General features: G+C 38.8%; 4 protein-coding genes across 4 annotated transcripts in view; 3 read left to right on the top strand and 1 right to left on the bottom strand.

The window, feature by feature from the left end:
* LOC111414325 (uncharacterized) overlaps nt 1-17,490 on the top strand; it is a 190,907-nt gene that overhangs the window by 11,788 nt on the left and 161,629 nt on the right. The window lies entirely within an intron of this gene.
* Nucleotides 117-10,768, top strand: LOC111419578 (putative nuclease HARBI1). Its single transcript, XM_071199833.1, has 2 exons — nt 117-8,799; nt 9,774-10,768. The coding sequence occupies exons 1-2, from the start codon at nt 8,659-8,661 to the stop codon at nt 10,593-10,595; spliced, it is 963 nt and encodes a 320-aa protein (XP_071055934.1). The 5' UTR covers nt 117-8,658; the 3' UTR covers nt 10,596-10,768.
* LOC111419579 (uncharacterized) lies at nt 9,398-13,771 on the bottom strand. The gene is made up of 2 exons (XM_023052407.2): nt 10,764-13,771; nt 9,398-9,687 (listed from the first exon to the last, which is right to left on the bottom strand). Exons 1-2 carry the CDS (start codon nt 11,193-11,195, stop codon nt 9,481-9,483), a joined length of 639 nt encoding a protein of 212 aa, XP_022908175.2. The 5' UTR covers nt 11,196-13,771; the 3' UTR covers nt 9,398-9,480.
* On the top strand, nt 14,231-15,910 carry LOC139432033 (uncharacterized). The gene has a single exon (XM_071200362.1). It carries the CDS (start codon nt 14,231-14,233, stop codon nt 15,908-15,910), a length of 1,680 nt encoding a protein of 559 aa, XP_071056463.1.

Below are 17,490 nucleotides of genomic sequence, written 5' to 3'. Positions count from 1 at the left end.
TTATAAAATTTTGAGACATAAGTCCTTTCAGGCATTTTTTTCCAGAATAACCCTGACTCATCAGCATTGAAAAGCTGATCAGGGGTGTATGAATTGTTATGATTTGTTAGTAATTTCTGCAAAATTTGCTGGATATTCTTGGGCTGCATCTACGTCGCCAGAAGCCAGTTCACCTTTTAATTTTAAGCTGTGTAAAGAATGTCTTGTTTTAAATCTTTCAAACCAGCCATGACTTGCCAAAAAATTCGGCTTCTTTTCAGTTGAAGAAGAAGATGGTAGTTGCTCTACAATTTTTTCGTAAATTCGTGATGCTTTATTTGTTATAGCGCCCGTATCAACGGGTACTCTTTTTTGTGTTTGATCTTCTATCCAAAGCATTAACGCTTTCTCAATTTTTTTCCATTGCGATATTTCTGGTGTATGATGTTGTGCCCATACTCGTGGTATTGGCAGCTGCAACACTCTTTCTAATTGTGTTTTCAGTTTTTCTAATAGTTCTTATTGTAGCTTCGTTCATGCTATATGATTTTGCAACATCTACTACTCTATCTCCCTTTCGTAAGCGATCCAAAATTTCGATTTTAGTTTCTAAAGAAATAACTTTTCTTTTAACTTCTTTCGACATTATAAGCCTATAATTTTTTTAAATTTATGTTCATTTATAATAATCTAAATTATGCACTCACTTGTAATTTACGAATATGGAAAATTAAATCTTTCTGAAACTGTGAAACTTTCACTCAAATACAATTTTCCGTAGATAAAACTTTAATTTTATGCGAAGAAATACAGACACAGTGTGCGTGTGCAGCAAGTCAGCACATAAGCTCGGGATTCCCCGTGAGATATGTACACAGCGCACGTGTTCAATCACAGTAGCATTTAGTAGAGTGCGATAAAAACAAAAAAAAAACTTATTTGGAAAATCGTGTAAAAGCGAAAACGTGTAAAACAAGTACCGTGTAAATCGGGGGATAGGTGTACACAAAAAGTTTAGGAACTCAATGGATATTTAATTTGCAACATCCGCATCTGCGTCCGCCTTCGCACGTATCTTAACAGAACTAAAACGAAACCTTTAACGTTCATGAACAAGTTCAAGGTAGATATATATTCATCTAGCTTGGAACAAGTTAATACGAGGGTTGTCCCGACGGCGTCTATGATGTCAGAGACGCCAATCCTCCAATTCTACCAGCTTTTTCAAAAGATAAGTTGCAATATATACTTATTCCGAAAATGATATATTTAGATTGCCCACGTAAAAACAAAAAGATAATTTGATTTAACGGGATAAAAGAAAATATCGCACTGTTTCGTTGTATAATTAAAAGGTATCCGTACACCGAAAAAAGTATCCGGATACCGGATACTTTCAGATTTAGTCACGGATACCGGATACAAAATTTTAAAAGTATCCGGATACAGAGTATCGGATACTCAAAAACTACCCAACTCTGGCACTGACAACGATTGTTTCATCATGTAGAGAATCTACGACGACTAATAACGGGTGTATGAACGTGAAGTGAATTGATTATATGAGATGTGGATGAAAGTAACGGTTGATTGATGTTCATCTGTTGAATGCTTGCTTCTGGATTTATTTTGCGTGATATAGGGACATGATGTAATGTAGTATGATGAAGCTTATTGCAAATGCGACAGCGTTTCGAAATTCGGCAATTTTTGAAAAGATGAGGACCTAGACAATTGGAACAACGACCTTGCGATTTGATGAATTCCATCTTTTCAAGCTTTTTAATATTGTCTATAGTTCTCGAAATAAACCCGAATAGCTCAATTTGTGTTAAAAAGGGTACAAGTTGATTGAGTGAAGGTAATGGTGACTTAAAGGAAGACATCACTTTTGTACTCTGAACAGAGCGGTCATTTATAAATATTGTATTGAAAACCTTAAAATATTCCCAACTAATTCGGCCACGTCCAGTTTTCTTCTTATTATTATTGTCAATAATTGTATTGTAATGGTGCTTCAAATTACGGAACTTTACATCTAAAGCAGCGATTCTCAACTTGTGGGGCGCGCCCCCCTTAGGGGGCGCGGCGTTAATACGAGGGGGGCACGAGTATATTTAAAAACAAAATTAAATCTTTTTGTTTGAGGGTAAAATAAAACAAATTGTATAATTAAAAAATTTATATATATATATATATATTTATTTAAACTAACTCTTAATTTATATTCTAAATTATTCTAAATTAATTGTATTCTTATTAAGAATACAGTTTATAATTATATATTACCAATAAATAATTTATTATATTTATTATTTAAGTTTATTAGTATGAAACAAATACCAGTTAAATATGTTATGTTATTAATTAATGACTTCCTTGAGCCTGTTTCTCATTGCAAAGTTTTTGAAATAAAGAAGTAATACCAGATATGGATACCCTAAGTTCTTTTTTATATTTAGCTGTGATCTGTATTTTGTTTTCAACGAAGCCACCGCTGAAAATCCGGTTTCGCAAAGATAAGATGTTGAAAACGGTAAAAGTATTTGGAAAGCTCTTCGTTTTAATGTTGCAAACTCGTCATCCAAACCAGACCAAAATTCAAAAATCGATTTGTTATTAAATTGTCTTTAATTAATCCAATAAATTGTCTTTTATTAATCCAAAAACAAAAAAATAATTAAGTTAAAAATTCTTGTGATGGCATTGTAAGCCCGCCAAGTGATAACTGTTCCACCCATGTTGGTAAACAATAATTATGTAATTTTTCGTTTCTTTTATATGTATATTCTCCCGAATTTGGAAATGAATGTTTTATTTTTTTTGCTATCCAACGGGCTGAACATTGCAGTCCATGTTCTTCTGATAACAGGGTGTTATTTTCAAGAGATATGTTTAATTCCACATCAATATTTTGTCTGATAGTGATGACGTTGTTGACTCTTTACCTAAGGGAATTTCTGCACTTCGAAACACACTTCCTACTAAATATTCTTTTTGAGTTTCTTGGTCTTCAGTATTTGAATTAGAACCTAATAAGGCTGAATTACCAAGTACAATTACCTGTATCCTTTCTAAAGCACTCAATGGTGTCGGCTGATCATTCAAACCACCACTACTTCTTATTTGTCCAAAGAAATTTTCTAACACGTCTTGATTTACTCTATGTGTTAAGATGTATTGGGTATTATATCGACTTTTCATGTCCTTATATAACCCCTTCAATGAATTTATGGACATCAAAATTCCTTTTTGAAATGTCTACAACACTCTTTGTTTTATATTTCAATTCCGATATGACATAGTGCATAGAATCGAAAATTTGATTTTGACGATCTACCTCTTGACCATAGCCACTTTTTAATATAATTGAATTGCATGGTGTATGTGAATTCATGGCATCAAACCAGTCATTTACTAAAGTGGTTACTTTCGCTATTGCATTCTTTAATTAATTTTTCCAAGTAATATTTATTTATTCTGTCTTCTTTTAAAATAAATTCAGAATCTATCAACAAGTTTCTAATTAATTTTAATAAATGTGGAGTGTCTGCAAAGAAATAGATGTTGTTTTAGTGCACGGATGACTGATATAAGTATTTACGTGATTAATCTGTAAATCCCTCCATAAGCCTACATTTGATGAGCCACAGTCTGATACACAAGCGACTACTTCATATCCAATGTCATATAATTTTGTTATTAACATTTTTAAAATGTCTTCAGTAATCCGAGTGTCAAAATCAACAAAAAATGATTGTTTCCAGGAACGAAACAATCCCCTTGCCATAACCACTTGCATTTGAGAGTGTGGGTCAATAATTTGATCCCTTTTTATATCATATTCATATGATTCTGCCACTTTCACTTCGTCAAACGAAAGAACAACTTTTTCCATTTCGTTGAAATTTTGCACTGCCACTGACAAAAGAAGAAACATTGAGTGGAGTACACTAGCATGTTTATTTTTGAACATCAATTTTTATCTGCTGCAAAGACTTATCCTAAAAACAACGATGCTAGGTCCCCGGGAATCCACATTGACGATACAAGCGAACATCTTACACCTCTCAATGCGACACTTTTCAGGAATACGAAGGAGAAATGTCGAGAGAAAGGCTGTAAATACTGCTGGCTGAGGAACTGCATTATTTACGTTCGTCGTGAGGACAGGCCGCGGATAATAGTCATCAAACCGGATGATAATCTAAACAAGCTTTAGATCTGCCGACTTTTCTTGTAGTTTCAAATTATTTCTGTTTGTTCAATGTTCTCCTTTACGATCTACTACCAGAATGTGCGAGGGTTACGAACGAAAACCGAAACTTTTTACGCAAATTCTATGAACCTTGCACATGACTTAATTTGCTTTACTGAAACAAATTCGAATGATTCGATCTTCGACAATGAAATCCTTTGTAACAACTATGTCATTTTTCGCCTTGATAGAAGTTTTTCTGATTGTGGAAAATCTGATGGCGGTGGTGTTCTTGTGGCGGTTCGTAGGGATATTCCGGCTACCCCGATGCCAGTGCTTGCGACAGGTGCTAAAGATTTGTGGCTGTCCGTGCGCTGTGAAAATACGCGGGTGATTGTTTGTTGCGTTTGCTGCCGCCGAATGATCCGGCCCCTTTTAGTGTTTTTCTTCATAAACTTCAAGATGTGCGCGATCAATTTCCGGACACCCCGCTTTTAATCGTCGGGGATTTCAATATTCCGTGTATTTGCTGGACCGTCTCTTCTGGATGCGGCCTCATTGCTGTGGGTGGCTTGGATGCTAGAGCGAAAGAGTTCCTTTTTATGATTTCTTATTGTGGTTTCTTTCAGTTCCACAACATTGTAAATTGTAATGGTAGATCATTAGATGTAATCTTATGTAATTCAGATTTAATTAACTCTGTATTTTCCTGCGATGACCCGCTAGTCAATTTGGATGCTCATCATCCTGCTGTAGAATTTACCTTTTGTTTAATCTGGACTCATTGTCTGAGGAATTGTCACAAGATTGGTTGGCGCTTTGATCGCACAGATTATGATGGTTTTAAAAATGTATTAACAGCCGTGGATTGGTGTTCTGTATTTAATCTCTTTAATGTTGACCAATGTGTTACGGCATTTTATTCGGTTCTTAATCGGTGCATGGCGACTTTATCCCGCGTGGTTCCACACGTAGTGATCGTTTTCCTGACTGGTATTACCCATCAACAATAAGGCTAAGGAAAAACTGAGATTTCACAAAAGATCGAAGAAATGAGGCTATTTTGACGACTTTCTCTCTTTTAAATTATTGCGTAAACGAACTAAGGTGTTAATGCCTCTAACTACACCTCAAACGCATACAAGATTTCCTAATCGATTCTCCTTCTCATCTATGCTCGTTTGTTAAGATCAAGAAGCGTGGTGGGAGTGGCATTCCGGCTGAGACGGAATATGATGGCAATTTAGCTGATAATAGGCAACAAATCTCGGAACTATTCTCCGAGTACTTCTCATCTGTATATATTGACGGGAAACTTGTTAATCGTTATTTCGCTGGTACCTTTCTTGGTGAAACCTGTTGCTGGTTTTCACAGCAGGATGTAGCATCTCTTCTAAGTCATGTTAACCCTAAATTAGGTCCTGGTCCGGACGATCTGCCGGGCAAGTTCATCGTCCGGAGCTTGCTGCACCCTTATTTCATATTTTCTCACATTCTGTGAAATCCTCCATATTTCCAACGGAATGGAAAAAAGCCTATATAATACCGATCTTCAAATCCGCTAAGAAACACCCCCAATTTCGCTTCTATCCATTATTCCGAAAGTTTTTGAAAAATTAATTTACAATAAATTATACTTTAACCTTCAACCTCAATTTATTTATCAAACAACATGGTTTTCTGCGGGGACGGTCGGTTGAAACGAATTTGTAAACTATATTCAGAGATTCATGAATGACGGCCTTCAGGTTGACGCCATTTAAACGGACTTTAGCAAGGCAGTCGACAGGATACATCATTGTATTCTCTTGGAAAAACTCGCTAAGTTCAACTTGTCGAATGGCTTGCTATCATGGATTGCTTCTTACATTTCGAACAGACGTCAAGCAGTTAAGGTGGTTTTGTTTCTAATTTTAAGTCCGTTACGTCGGGTGTGCCACTGGGCAGTCATTTCGACCGATTTTGTTTTTGGTTTATACCAATGATATTAACGAGTGCTTTCTTCATTCAAATTTTTTGCTGTAAGCGGATGAATGTAGGATCTTTTCTGGAATTGGATCCATGTCTGACTGTTTAACGGTTCAGCAGGATCTGGAACGTCTGGAAGAGTATTGCTTAAAAAATTACTTGTTTCTGAATTACGAAAAGTACTAATAGTATCATATTCAGCAGAAAGAGATACCATATAAATTTTGAGTACCGTTTGGGAACACAGTCGGTAAATGTTACTTCCCAAATTAGGGACTTGGGCGTTGTTCTTGATTCAAAAGCCATTCCAGTTTCGTGCAGGACACCGCTCCGGATCGTGTTTTCTTCCACATCGGAAACAATTCAAGTTCTTTATCAATGTTTTTGTTTAGTTTCTTACTTTGTGACATATTCTCTGGACTTTCCACTTTGTTTCATTCTTGTGGTTGCATGAACTTAGCTTGTGTATCAATCATTTCCATGATACGTTACCTTCGGACAATAACCTTTCTTGAATTTTTTCACATCTTACTCCACATACCAATATATCAACTATCTCGTAGCGCCTCGTTTCGAAAACTTCCAAAGAAGCTTGGCCACCCCTGGCATATATCAACGATTCTCTACCACGACTCTTTCCTAGGTGGCGCACAATGTACAACACCATGCTGAACGCTAAAAACACTTTAACTGTATAAAATGTGATATAATAATAAATAAACATAACCTAAATGTTGTGTTTGTAAGATAAACCAACGGAGTGATTTGACAAAGTAACTTTATTGTTTCTAGTAATAAGCGTAATAATAATAATAAGATTTATAACTCACTTAACCTAACAGTACTTAGTATACGCCATATGTAAGAACGTATTCGTAACGTAACGTCCATTTCTTTTGTTCGCTAGATGGCGCTACAATATAATCATTCGAATATATGTAACAGTCCTTCCCTTGTCATAAAAGAAAACTACAATATAATATAACTTACAAATCTAAACGATCAAGTGCTTTACGTGATCTTTGTGATCTTCGTAAAACTGGAGTGTCACCTAGGTTGGGTAAGTCTGTTGAAGCAGGTACTTCACCTGAATCAGGCAACTCAATATCATTTGGGAAATTCTGGACTTGAGGTACAGGATTTAACTGAGTAGCAGAACTCTCTGTCGGTAACGGAGTACTACTAGGAGTAGGATCGATCATTCAATACTAGTGGTGTATTTTGACCTATGGTTCTAATTTGGTCTGTTCATCATCTAGCTGTATCAAGTACGTTAATTTTCCTAATTTCTGGTGAACTTTTCCAAATTTCCATTTGTCCGTACTTAAATAATCACGAACCGCAACTCTTTCTCTCTCCTCAAAACTTCTAAAAGTGATACTTAAATCATTTGGAAACTTGTTTTTGCATTCTGGTAACATTAAGTCTAATCGTGTGAAAATTTCTCTGTTGAACATTAAATAAGCTGGGCTCAATCCTGTAATTATGTGTGGTGTTTTCCTGTAGTTTAATAAAAATTTTGATAAATTCTTCTTAATGTCAGACTGATTTGTTCCCAAAGTCTTTAATGCTTTTTTTAACGATTGTACATATTGTTCCGCCATATCGTTCGTGGCTGGATGATATGGTGGTGACAATTTATGAACGATTCCATTTTCTTTCAAGAAATTTTTGAATTGGAAAGATGTAAATGTGGGACCATTGTCACTTACAAGGACTCTAGGTAAACCAAAGGTACTAAATATTTGTCTTAGTAAGGGTACTGTATTGTTTACAGACATATCTTTAATTACATGAATTTCTGGCCAGCGAGTATACGCATCAACCAAAATTAAGAAATAATTGTTCATAAAAGGTCCGGCAAAATCGATATAAACTCTTTCGAAAGGCTTTGTAGCTTTTTCCCATGGGTGAAACGAAAATTTCGTAGGGTTATTTTTAAATTTGTTACATTCTAAACAATTTTCTATTCGATCTTCAATATCTTTCAGAATACCTGGCCACCAACAATAACTTCTGGCCAATTGTTTTGTTTTTACTATACCTGTATGGGTGGAATGTAATTCGTCTAGTATTCTGTTACGTAGAGTTTTAGGAACTACTACTGTTTGTCCACGGAATAAGCAATTTTGTTGTAAAGCCCCCCACCGACGGACGAACATGTTGGCCAACTTCCAACCCAACGTCGAACCCAACATGTTGGGTGTGTCCATCCACGATCGAACTTCACATCGAGCATGTTGGGACGACCTCATTTGTGCGATGGATCTTGAATCGGTTACAGCTCTATGCGCGGGTGTTATATGTTTAAATAGAAAGAAAAAAAGGAAACCTCCACGTTTGTGGGCCAACAAGTGGCTATTAGAGCGAAATAGTTTCAGCCACATGTCGTTATTGACTGAAATAGCTACCAATGAGCCACAAGACTACAGAAACTATTTACGCATGAATGAACAATGTTTTGAAGATCTACTTGAACGAGTTTATAATCTTCTTGAAAAAAAAATACGAATATGAGAGAATCCATTTCTGTTAAGGAACGCCTTGTTGCCACACTTCAATTTTTAGCAAGTGGTAGAAGCTATGAAAACCTGAAGTTCAGTTGTGCGATATCGGCACAAACGCTTGGCAGTCTCAGAGACGACTTCTTAAAGGTAAGCACACCATGATTAACATAGATTCGTAGACAAATTACAGATATAAGGTTAATTAACTACAAAAAAATATAACTACATCACAAAACAAATTTATTACGTGTACAATGTTAATAAAACATGTTACAAACGTAGAAAGTTAGGTTATATTCAATGCTAATCATTACGAACTTTATCTAAATGCAAAAACTGTCCGAGTTCATCCCCAACATCTTGACGGTTAATTCTTTCTTCAGAAGAGGTAGTAACTGCTTTAGTTTGAAACTCTTGGTTGTGAGTATTTGATATATATAAGGTATGTTCACTTGCTGCTTTTAGAAAGTTGGTATTAGCAATTGTAGGTCAAGGCACTACAGATGTATCTGTAGGTGAATATTGAGAAGGCGGTGTACTGCATAGCTGTTGTGTAAAATAGTTAGGAGTATGGGAGATGTATAAATGATGCGGATATTGATTACTATATTGATTTTGAATGATAGGTTGCATTTGAGTTGAATAATTAAGTGACTGTAAGTTGGTATGGTTTGATTGTTCTGTCATTACTGTAAAATAGGGTTTTAAATTCCCTAACTTGCCGTAGAACAGAACGTCGGATATTAGTTTCTCTGCAATCACTCGTTGACATCGGTCCATGTCTTCCAACTGGAAAGCCACATTGTTTCCAAATGCGCGGAACTTATTCTAGATGGTCAACACAGTCGTAGCAGCATCTAAAAAATTTTCTTGTTTTTTGTCCAACGCTGATACGTTCCTCTTTTTCCTGGTTGCTCTTTTTTGGGTACAAGCAGCGGACGTACTTGGTGCAGACGAATCACTTAAAGTAACACATTGGGCGGATGAAACAGTGGGTACACTAGCTTCAAACCCTCTTGAAGAATCGTCAAGTGTCTGAAACCAAAAAATTGTGTCAACGATGTGGTTTTTAAGAACGATTTGTTTTGAATTCTCCTTAAAACAATTGTTTTTTATTTCAGTTTCCTTGCAATGCGTCAGACTGGATGAACATAGCGGAAGACTTTAAAACCTACTGGCAAGTTGAAAACTGCGTCGGTGCTATTGATGGGAGACATATAGATATTCGTCAACCTCCCGGAAGTGGTTCATACTTCTTCAATTATAAAGGATTTTACAGTATTGTCCTTTTAGCTGTGGTCAACGCTAATTATGAATTTATTTATGTAAATTGTGGCACCAATGGAAGAGTATCCGATGGAGGAGTGCTTATGCAAACAGATTTTGGGGAGTTGCTGGAAAATAAAAAATTAAATTTGCCCTCACCAACAAACTTTCCTGATAATAGAGATATCTGCTTGCCGTTCACATTTCTTGGAGATGAAGCATTCCCTCTGAAGGAAAACTTAATGAAACCTTACCCAAACAAAGGAATTACCCACGATGAAAAAATTTTCAATTATCGGATGTGTCGTGGAAGACGAGTGGTGGAGAATGCGTTTGGCATACTTGCTAACAGGTTTAGAATTCTTCAGACAACAATGAATGTTAGCGTAGAAACATCAGAAGTTATTGTTCTTGCGTGTTGCGCTTTACATATTTTTTTACGCCGAAGAAGTCCGTCGTACCTTACTCCAAGTTGCGTGGATTGGGAGGATGCTGCAAGAGGCCAGCTAACAGAGGGTAAATGGAGACGGTGTGCGCGTGAACTTTTAGGCCTTCAGAGAAGAAGACGGGATACAACGGAACACTCAATTGCTAATGCAGTTCGGGATTGGTACAAATGTTTTTATAACACTAATGGAAGTGTTGAATTTCAAGAAAATATGATTAATAACCGTTGATAGTTGAATGTTCTGTAAAACCTAAATTGACATATATCTTGTACTATAAGAAAATAGAAATAAACATTACTTATTTAAAGTCATACCTTGATACTTGTCATGTTATAATATTACTCATTAGTAATATAGTCTATTAAAACAATTAGTATTAACAATAAAAACACTTACTGTAACTCGTTCTTCTAATTTGTCCTCGCCACTCTCTTCCTCGTCCTCCAGTGGCACCTCATCTCTTTTTCGTTTTTCCAAGGACGATACACCTTTTCTAGCCACTTCTTGGTCGCTGGTGAATACCATTAAATCATAATACCATAGACTTGGTTCATATACGTCATCTTGACCACTTCCGGTCCGTTTTGAACTTTGCACTTTCTTTAATTCTCTCCGAAAGGAAGCTCGGAGTGATTCGACTTTCGCTTTTACAAATTTCTCTTCACAATCTGGAAATATTTCCTTTGTCTTATCGATTAATGCCGTATACCCTTCCTTGCGAAGGTGTTTGTTACTATAATTTTTGTGTTTTACATCCCACAGCGAACGTTGGTCCCTGTATATTTCGATAAATTCGCTCCAAAACTTCTTATTATCGTTAAAAGACATTTTAACCCAATGTAACTCCAATGTAGTGTAAACACTATTAAAAGATGTCTAAACTGACGTCATTCTCGTCGAGCCGCTCGACGGTTGACCATCCACGATCGAACATGCTCGGTGTTGGGCTCGAGTTGGCCGTAGCTGTCGAGCCGAGCGCCCAACTCAACAAATCAGTCGAGGATGTTGGAAGCGCGTCCATCGACGGTCGAACATGTTGACCGAGCCGCTCGGACCCAACATGTTGGCCAACATGTTCGACCGTCGATGGGGGGCTTAATGAAAATTCAAATTGATCAATGTTAAAACGATCTTCTTTATTTACATGTGTACCCAAGGATAAACCACGCATTAATTTTGAAAAACTGGTATCATTTAGGCTTTCTTTTTGCATTTCTTGAAACGTAACAGGTAAATTTTGAGTTTGAAATATTTCAAAAGCATCCGGTTCATCATAATTACTAATTTCCATTGAATTTGATGGCAATCTAGACATTGCATCAGCATTTGAATGTTCTTTTGTATTTTTGTACTTTATATCGTAGTGGAAATTTTGCAAATATAAAGCATAGTGTTGCATTCTTGTTGTTGATAGAGTCGGTAGGTATTTAGCAGGAATAAATATGTGTACTAGTGGTCGATGATCTGTCAGAAGTGTAAACTTTCGACCATACAAGTACTAGAAAAATTTTTTACTCCAAAAATTATGCTGTAGGCTTCCTTATCTATCTGTGCATATCTTCGCTGAACCTCTGATAAAGCTTGTGATGCAAATTGAATTGGTCTCTCAGTACCGTCGGGGTAAACGTGAGACAGTACTGCACCTATTGCGTAGGGACTTGCGTCAGTGGCTAACACTAACGGCAGCTTAGGATCGAAATGTGCCAATACACGGTCGGACATGATCTCTTTTTTTTACTATTGTGAATGCTTTTTGACATTCCCTGCTCCATTTGAATTTTACATCGTTTTTTCAATAAATTATATAATGGATATAATTTCGAACTTAAATTTTCTAAGAATCTTCCATAATAATTTATAAGACCTACGAAAGCTCTGACTTCGGTTTTGTTGGAAGGTATTTTAGCATTTTGAATAGCATCCATTTTGTTCTTAACTTTATGAATTTCTGTTTTATCTATCAAATATCCACAATACTCTATTTTATCTTTCATAAAATCACATTTGTTTAAATTTATACGTATATTATGGTTTGACAATCTTTGCAAAACTTCATCTAATCGTTTGAAACGTGTTTCATCATCTGCTGCAGTAACTTTTATATGGTCAAGGAATACAGATACTCCAGGAATGTCTTTTAAATATTTTCTATTTCTCTTTGCCAAATCGTAGGTGCACTAGCAATGCCATACATTAAACGTGTACATTGAAATAAACCCCTTGGTGTGGTAAGTGTTAAATATTTTTGGTCATCGGAATGTACTGGTAATTGTAAATATGCTTGTTGCAAATTTAATTTGGTGAATTCATGTCCACCTGCCATTGAGGAAAACAAATTTTCAATTGTGGGTAGAGGATACTCGTCAACAATTAAATTTGGATTTAATGTGACCTTAAATCGCCACAGATACGAACTTTCCCGTTTGCTTTTACGACCGGTACAATGGGTGTAGCCCATTCAGAATTTTTAACTTTCATTAAAATACCTTCTTTTTCGAGGTTTTGAAATTCCTCATCTACTTTTTCCTGTAATGCATAGGGTATTTTCCGTGTTTTTATGAACACCGGTGTAGTATTTGATTTTAATTTTAATCGTGCTTGAATACCCTGTATTTTCCCCATGGAGCTTTGAGTTACAGTAGGATATTTTTGTAAAACTTTTTGTACACTATTTTCAGTAGATATTTGAGAAACGTTCTCCAATGTTATACCCAATTGTCGTATCCATTCACGGCCCAACATTGGTTTACGGTCAGTGTCTACTATACTGTAATATAAGGGTAGATTGAAAGTACAAATAGGGTCGAAACGTGCCCTATTATGAGTTAAACATATTCCCCAAATTTCATTTTCCTAGCGTTTATGGTTTTTGCGTAAAAGAAATTAAACCAAAATTTTCCGCTATTTTTGGAGGGGTGTAGCTCCTTAGGGGAGCCGAAATCGCCCATGGTTCATATATCAAAGTACCCTTAAAATTCACTAAAGAATCACCCCTTGAAGTTTGTTGCAGTCATTCAGATACACCCTGTATATAAATTTAAATCTTTCTGTAAGCCTTTATACAAACAACCAACCGGTGCATAACCAATGACGTCTAACCTCTGTTTACAGTATGTAATTAATTTTAAAGCAGTACATTCAATTATTAAATTTGGAAATAAATCTTTAAACATTGTATTATTTATAATGGTTACCGCTGCACCACTATCTACTTCAAAATCGAGCATTTTACCTTGGACTTTTACTGCAATCATGAACTTGTCCCTGTAATTTCTATGTTCTAATCTTACTTGTAGTATTTCTTCAATTTGGTTGGTAAACCCTTCTTTCTTGCTCCTCAGACAAACCTTTCCCAGGTGACCTTTTACCTTACATTTTGAACAAATTGTTTCTATAGGTTTACATTTTTTGGGGTGAAGATGGCTGCTGCCCAGCAAAGTCGTGTTTTCGTGGTGCTCTACAAAAATTGTCTTTAAACCCTTTAAACTAAGTTAAACCTTGCGAGTTTGTGTGTGATTTTCGCTCTCGAAGAGTGAAAAAGTTAAAGCTCTTTTTGTGAACGGGAAAGGACCCAAGGATAAGGACAGGACCTCTTTAGTGTAAGATTAGTTTAAGATTTATAGCGAAAATAGACGCTTTTTCTTTGTTTGGCTGTCACTCAGCTCTTATCAGTAGTGCGCGTGCGCCTCTGTCGTCGGAGCCCATTAAGTCGCGTGTCGTGTGTGGGCGGAACGGTGACTGCGGCTTCGGCCGCTGCCACGGACGGTTGCCCGCGCCGGCTACTTTCTTAAATTCGTTTTCTGTTCTGTTTTGGCGATCTTTTTACAGGTCGGGGAGGGAAAAAAATAAACTGATGAAATAAAATGGTTCCACCACTCGGAAAGGAGGGAAAGAGAAAAGGATCAGACTCAGGAGGAAATGTTGAGGAAACACGCAAGAACAAAGTGAAAGAACTTAAAGAGAAGTTTGGGGAAACAAAGGGGAAACCACAACAGTTCACGTACATGATGGCTAGCGAAAATAAAGCTAGAATAAGATCAAGCTCATGTGGCAACTTAAGCTTGAACCTCAACCCATTTGCAAGGAGTAGCAAGTTGAGGAGCTCACCACCCGCGACGCCCACTATAGCAACGGCGACGGAGGAAAGCGACGATAGTTCTCTTTTCGTAGATAGGGAAATTGGGGATGACATGCGACCCATCCGAGGCAATGATGAACAAGGTGTAGTTGGAAATGAGCCCGAAGAGGCCATAAATGCGGGTGTAGAAATAACACAAATGTCACCAAAGAGGGATTACTTGCACAAGCTTAAGCGAGATGAAGAAATGGAGATAAAGAGATGTCTAGCCATAATCGAAACGATGAAGTCTGCAACGGCACGACAAAGAAATATCTCCATGGATGTCAAGAAAGGGCTTGGTGAACTCGAGGAGGCTCTGGAAGTAATTGCCATGTGCAAGGAGGCCCAGAGAAAGGTTGAAAAAGAAATCGACGAGAGATCCATGAAAGCGGCAGCACATATCCAAACGAATAGCACGGTCAAGAAGCGCGGTGCCACCAGCCCCGCCGTCGGAAACGAAAAGAGGCGACGTGAAACCGGCAGCGTAGAAAAACCGGTAGTAGAAGGCGACCAGCAGCAAACCCCTAACCAATGGATTGAGGTGGTGCGGAACAACAAAAGAAAAAAGAAAAAGAAAGACACAACTGATGACCAGACGGCGAAAGCTGCAGCCATGGTACGCGGAAAAATGAATGTGCCAGGACCAGAGAATCCTGGCCAGCCTAACAAAGCAGCAAAACCTCGCCAACGAAGTTCGGCGGTACTCATAAAACCGGCAGAGGGAACGACTTATGCCGATGTCCTGCAAAAGCTGAGGAACAACACGAACCTGCAAGAGGCGGATACGACCATTAATCTAATCCGTCAGACTAAGGCCGGCCACGTCTTGGTACAATTTGGCCGAAACGCCCAAAACAAGGAAGCATTTAATAAAAAAATTTGCGAGGTCCTCGGCGAACAGGCGAGGGTAAGTTCGTTGGAACCCAGGACGTCGTTAGAACTCTTAGATCTGGACTCGATGACGACGGCCGAAGAAGTGGAAGAGGCCATTAAGAAGGAAATTCCTGCATTACAGGCAGAGACCAAAATAAGGATTACGGCGGAGAACTCACAGATGCTCCGCAAAGCAATCGTCCAATTAAGCGTGCGGGACGCTGATGCTCTCGTAAAGACCGGACGGCTCAGAGTTGGCTGGGTAAACAGTCGAGTTAGGAGATACGCAGAAGTACTGCGGTGCTATCGCTGCTTGGGATTCGGCCACAACCAGAGTCAATGTGACGGACCTGACAGACGAACGGATCAAATCTGTTTTAACTGTGGGGAAAAAGGCCATGTAAAAGCGGAATGCAAGAACAAACCAAAGTGCTTCCTGTGCAACGGCACAGACAGACCAGCAGACCATGTTTCGGGATCGGGCGGCTGCGCAAACTTCAAGAAAGCTCTCGAGGCGGCCAAAAGAGCAATTAAGCCGTCTTCAAGATAATTCAGACCAACATGCACCGTAGTAAAGTAGCGGATAGCCTACTCTCGCAATTTCAACGCGACCAGGGAGCTGACCTAATACTTATAAGTGAACAATACCGAGATAGGGACGAACCAAACTGGTTTGCCGACACTCTAGGCACCGCCGCTATCTGGATCCCTAACCACTGGAAATTCAACATCTTACAGCATGACGCGGGAGAAGGCTATGTCTGGGTCCGTACTGAGGATGTGATGATTATCAGTTGCTACTTGACTCCAAACGACCCAATTGCACGTTTCCAACGAAAACTGGACGAAGTTGAGGACCTCGTCCGAGACTACAACGGGAAAATATTATTGGCAGGAGACCTGAACGCCAGGGCTATCGAGTGGGGCATGAGTAACACTGACCCACGAGGTCGCAGGATACTGGAACTTGCCGCCAGAACTGGGCTGATCGTGATTAATACTGGCCACACCTCTACCTTCCGTAGAGTAGGCTACGGCGAGACGATCCCGGACGTTACTATGGCGTCTGGAAATTTTGCTAGTCGTATTCGAAACTGGGTGGTACTGGAGGAATACACAGGGAGTGATCATCAGTACATCAGTTATGACATCGTGGAGGCTCAAGTACAAAATCAGCAACGCATGAGAAATAACACCACTACGCGATGGAATGCCACTAAACTGAACGTAGAAGCATTCACTGCTGCCATCGATGATGGTAGGGCAGACATCATGAACTCTGAAACCCGTAGCAACTCTGTGGTACGAGAAACGATGACGCTCGTGCAGCGCGCGTGCGAGTGCAGCATGCCTCGCAAGAAATATGTCAAAACCACCAAGAAAACGACGTACTGGTGGTCACCCGAAATTTCCGAGCTAAGGATAAAGTGCAATAAATGCCGAAGAAAACTGACGAGGATAAACAGGCGTGATCCAGGAAACGCTCCAAATGAAACTGCGGAGTTTAAATCTGCTAAAAGACAGCTGAAACTAGCCATAGCAAAAAGCAAGCGTGCGAAATGGGAGGAAGTCCGGAGTGACATAAATCTCGATCCCTGGGGCCTTGGATACAGAATCGTAATGAGGAAGCTGGGCCATATTTCTGCCCCTACAGAGCTTGAAGCAGCGACTATGGCTTCAATCGTTGACGCCTTATTTCCGGAGTACCCACAAAGAGGCAGACAGGAAACGGCAGGCGCTACAGATGCCCCCGAGTTCACTAGAGAGGAACTGCTCGCCTGCGTGAAAAGTTTCCGAAACCGAAAAGCTCCCGGCCCGGACGGTGTCCCCGCGGAAGCCCTCAAGGTGATGGCAAGTACCGCGCCCGATGTCCTACTCCAAATGTACAACACCTGCTTAAACGAGGGAATATTCCCCCAAGCATGGAAGACACAAGAACTTGTGCTCGTTAAAAAGAAAAAGGACGGCGACCCGCGACTACCAACGACATACCGCCCGTTATGCATGCTGGACACCGCGGGAAAACTCCTCGAAAAGCTCATCAGAATGCGATTGCAGGAGAGTGTTGAAAGAGCAGGCGGACTTTCCGAGAGACAGTATGGCTTCCGGCTTGGCCGATCGACCGTCGAT

The sequence above is a fragment of the Onthophagus taurus genome, chromosome 11, assembly GCF_036711975.1.
Source record: "Onthophagus taurus isolate NC chromosome 11, IU_Otau_3.0, whole genome shotgun sequence".
NCBI classification, from domain to species: Eukaryota; Metazoa; Arthropoda; class Insecta; order Coleoptera; family Scarabaeidae; genus Onthophagus; species Onthophagus taurus.
The sequence above is the reverse complement of the archived record's forward strand: the minus strand, read 5'-3'. Positions and strand labels throughout refer to the sequence as shown.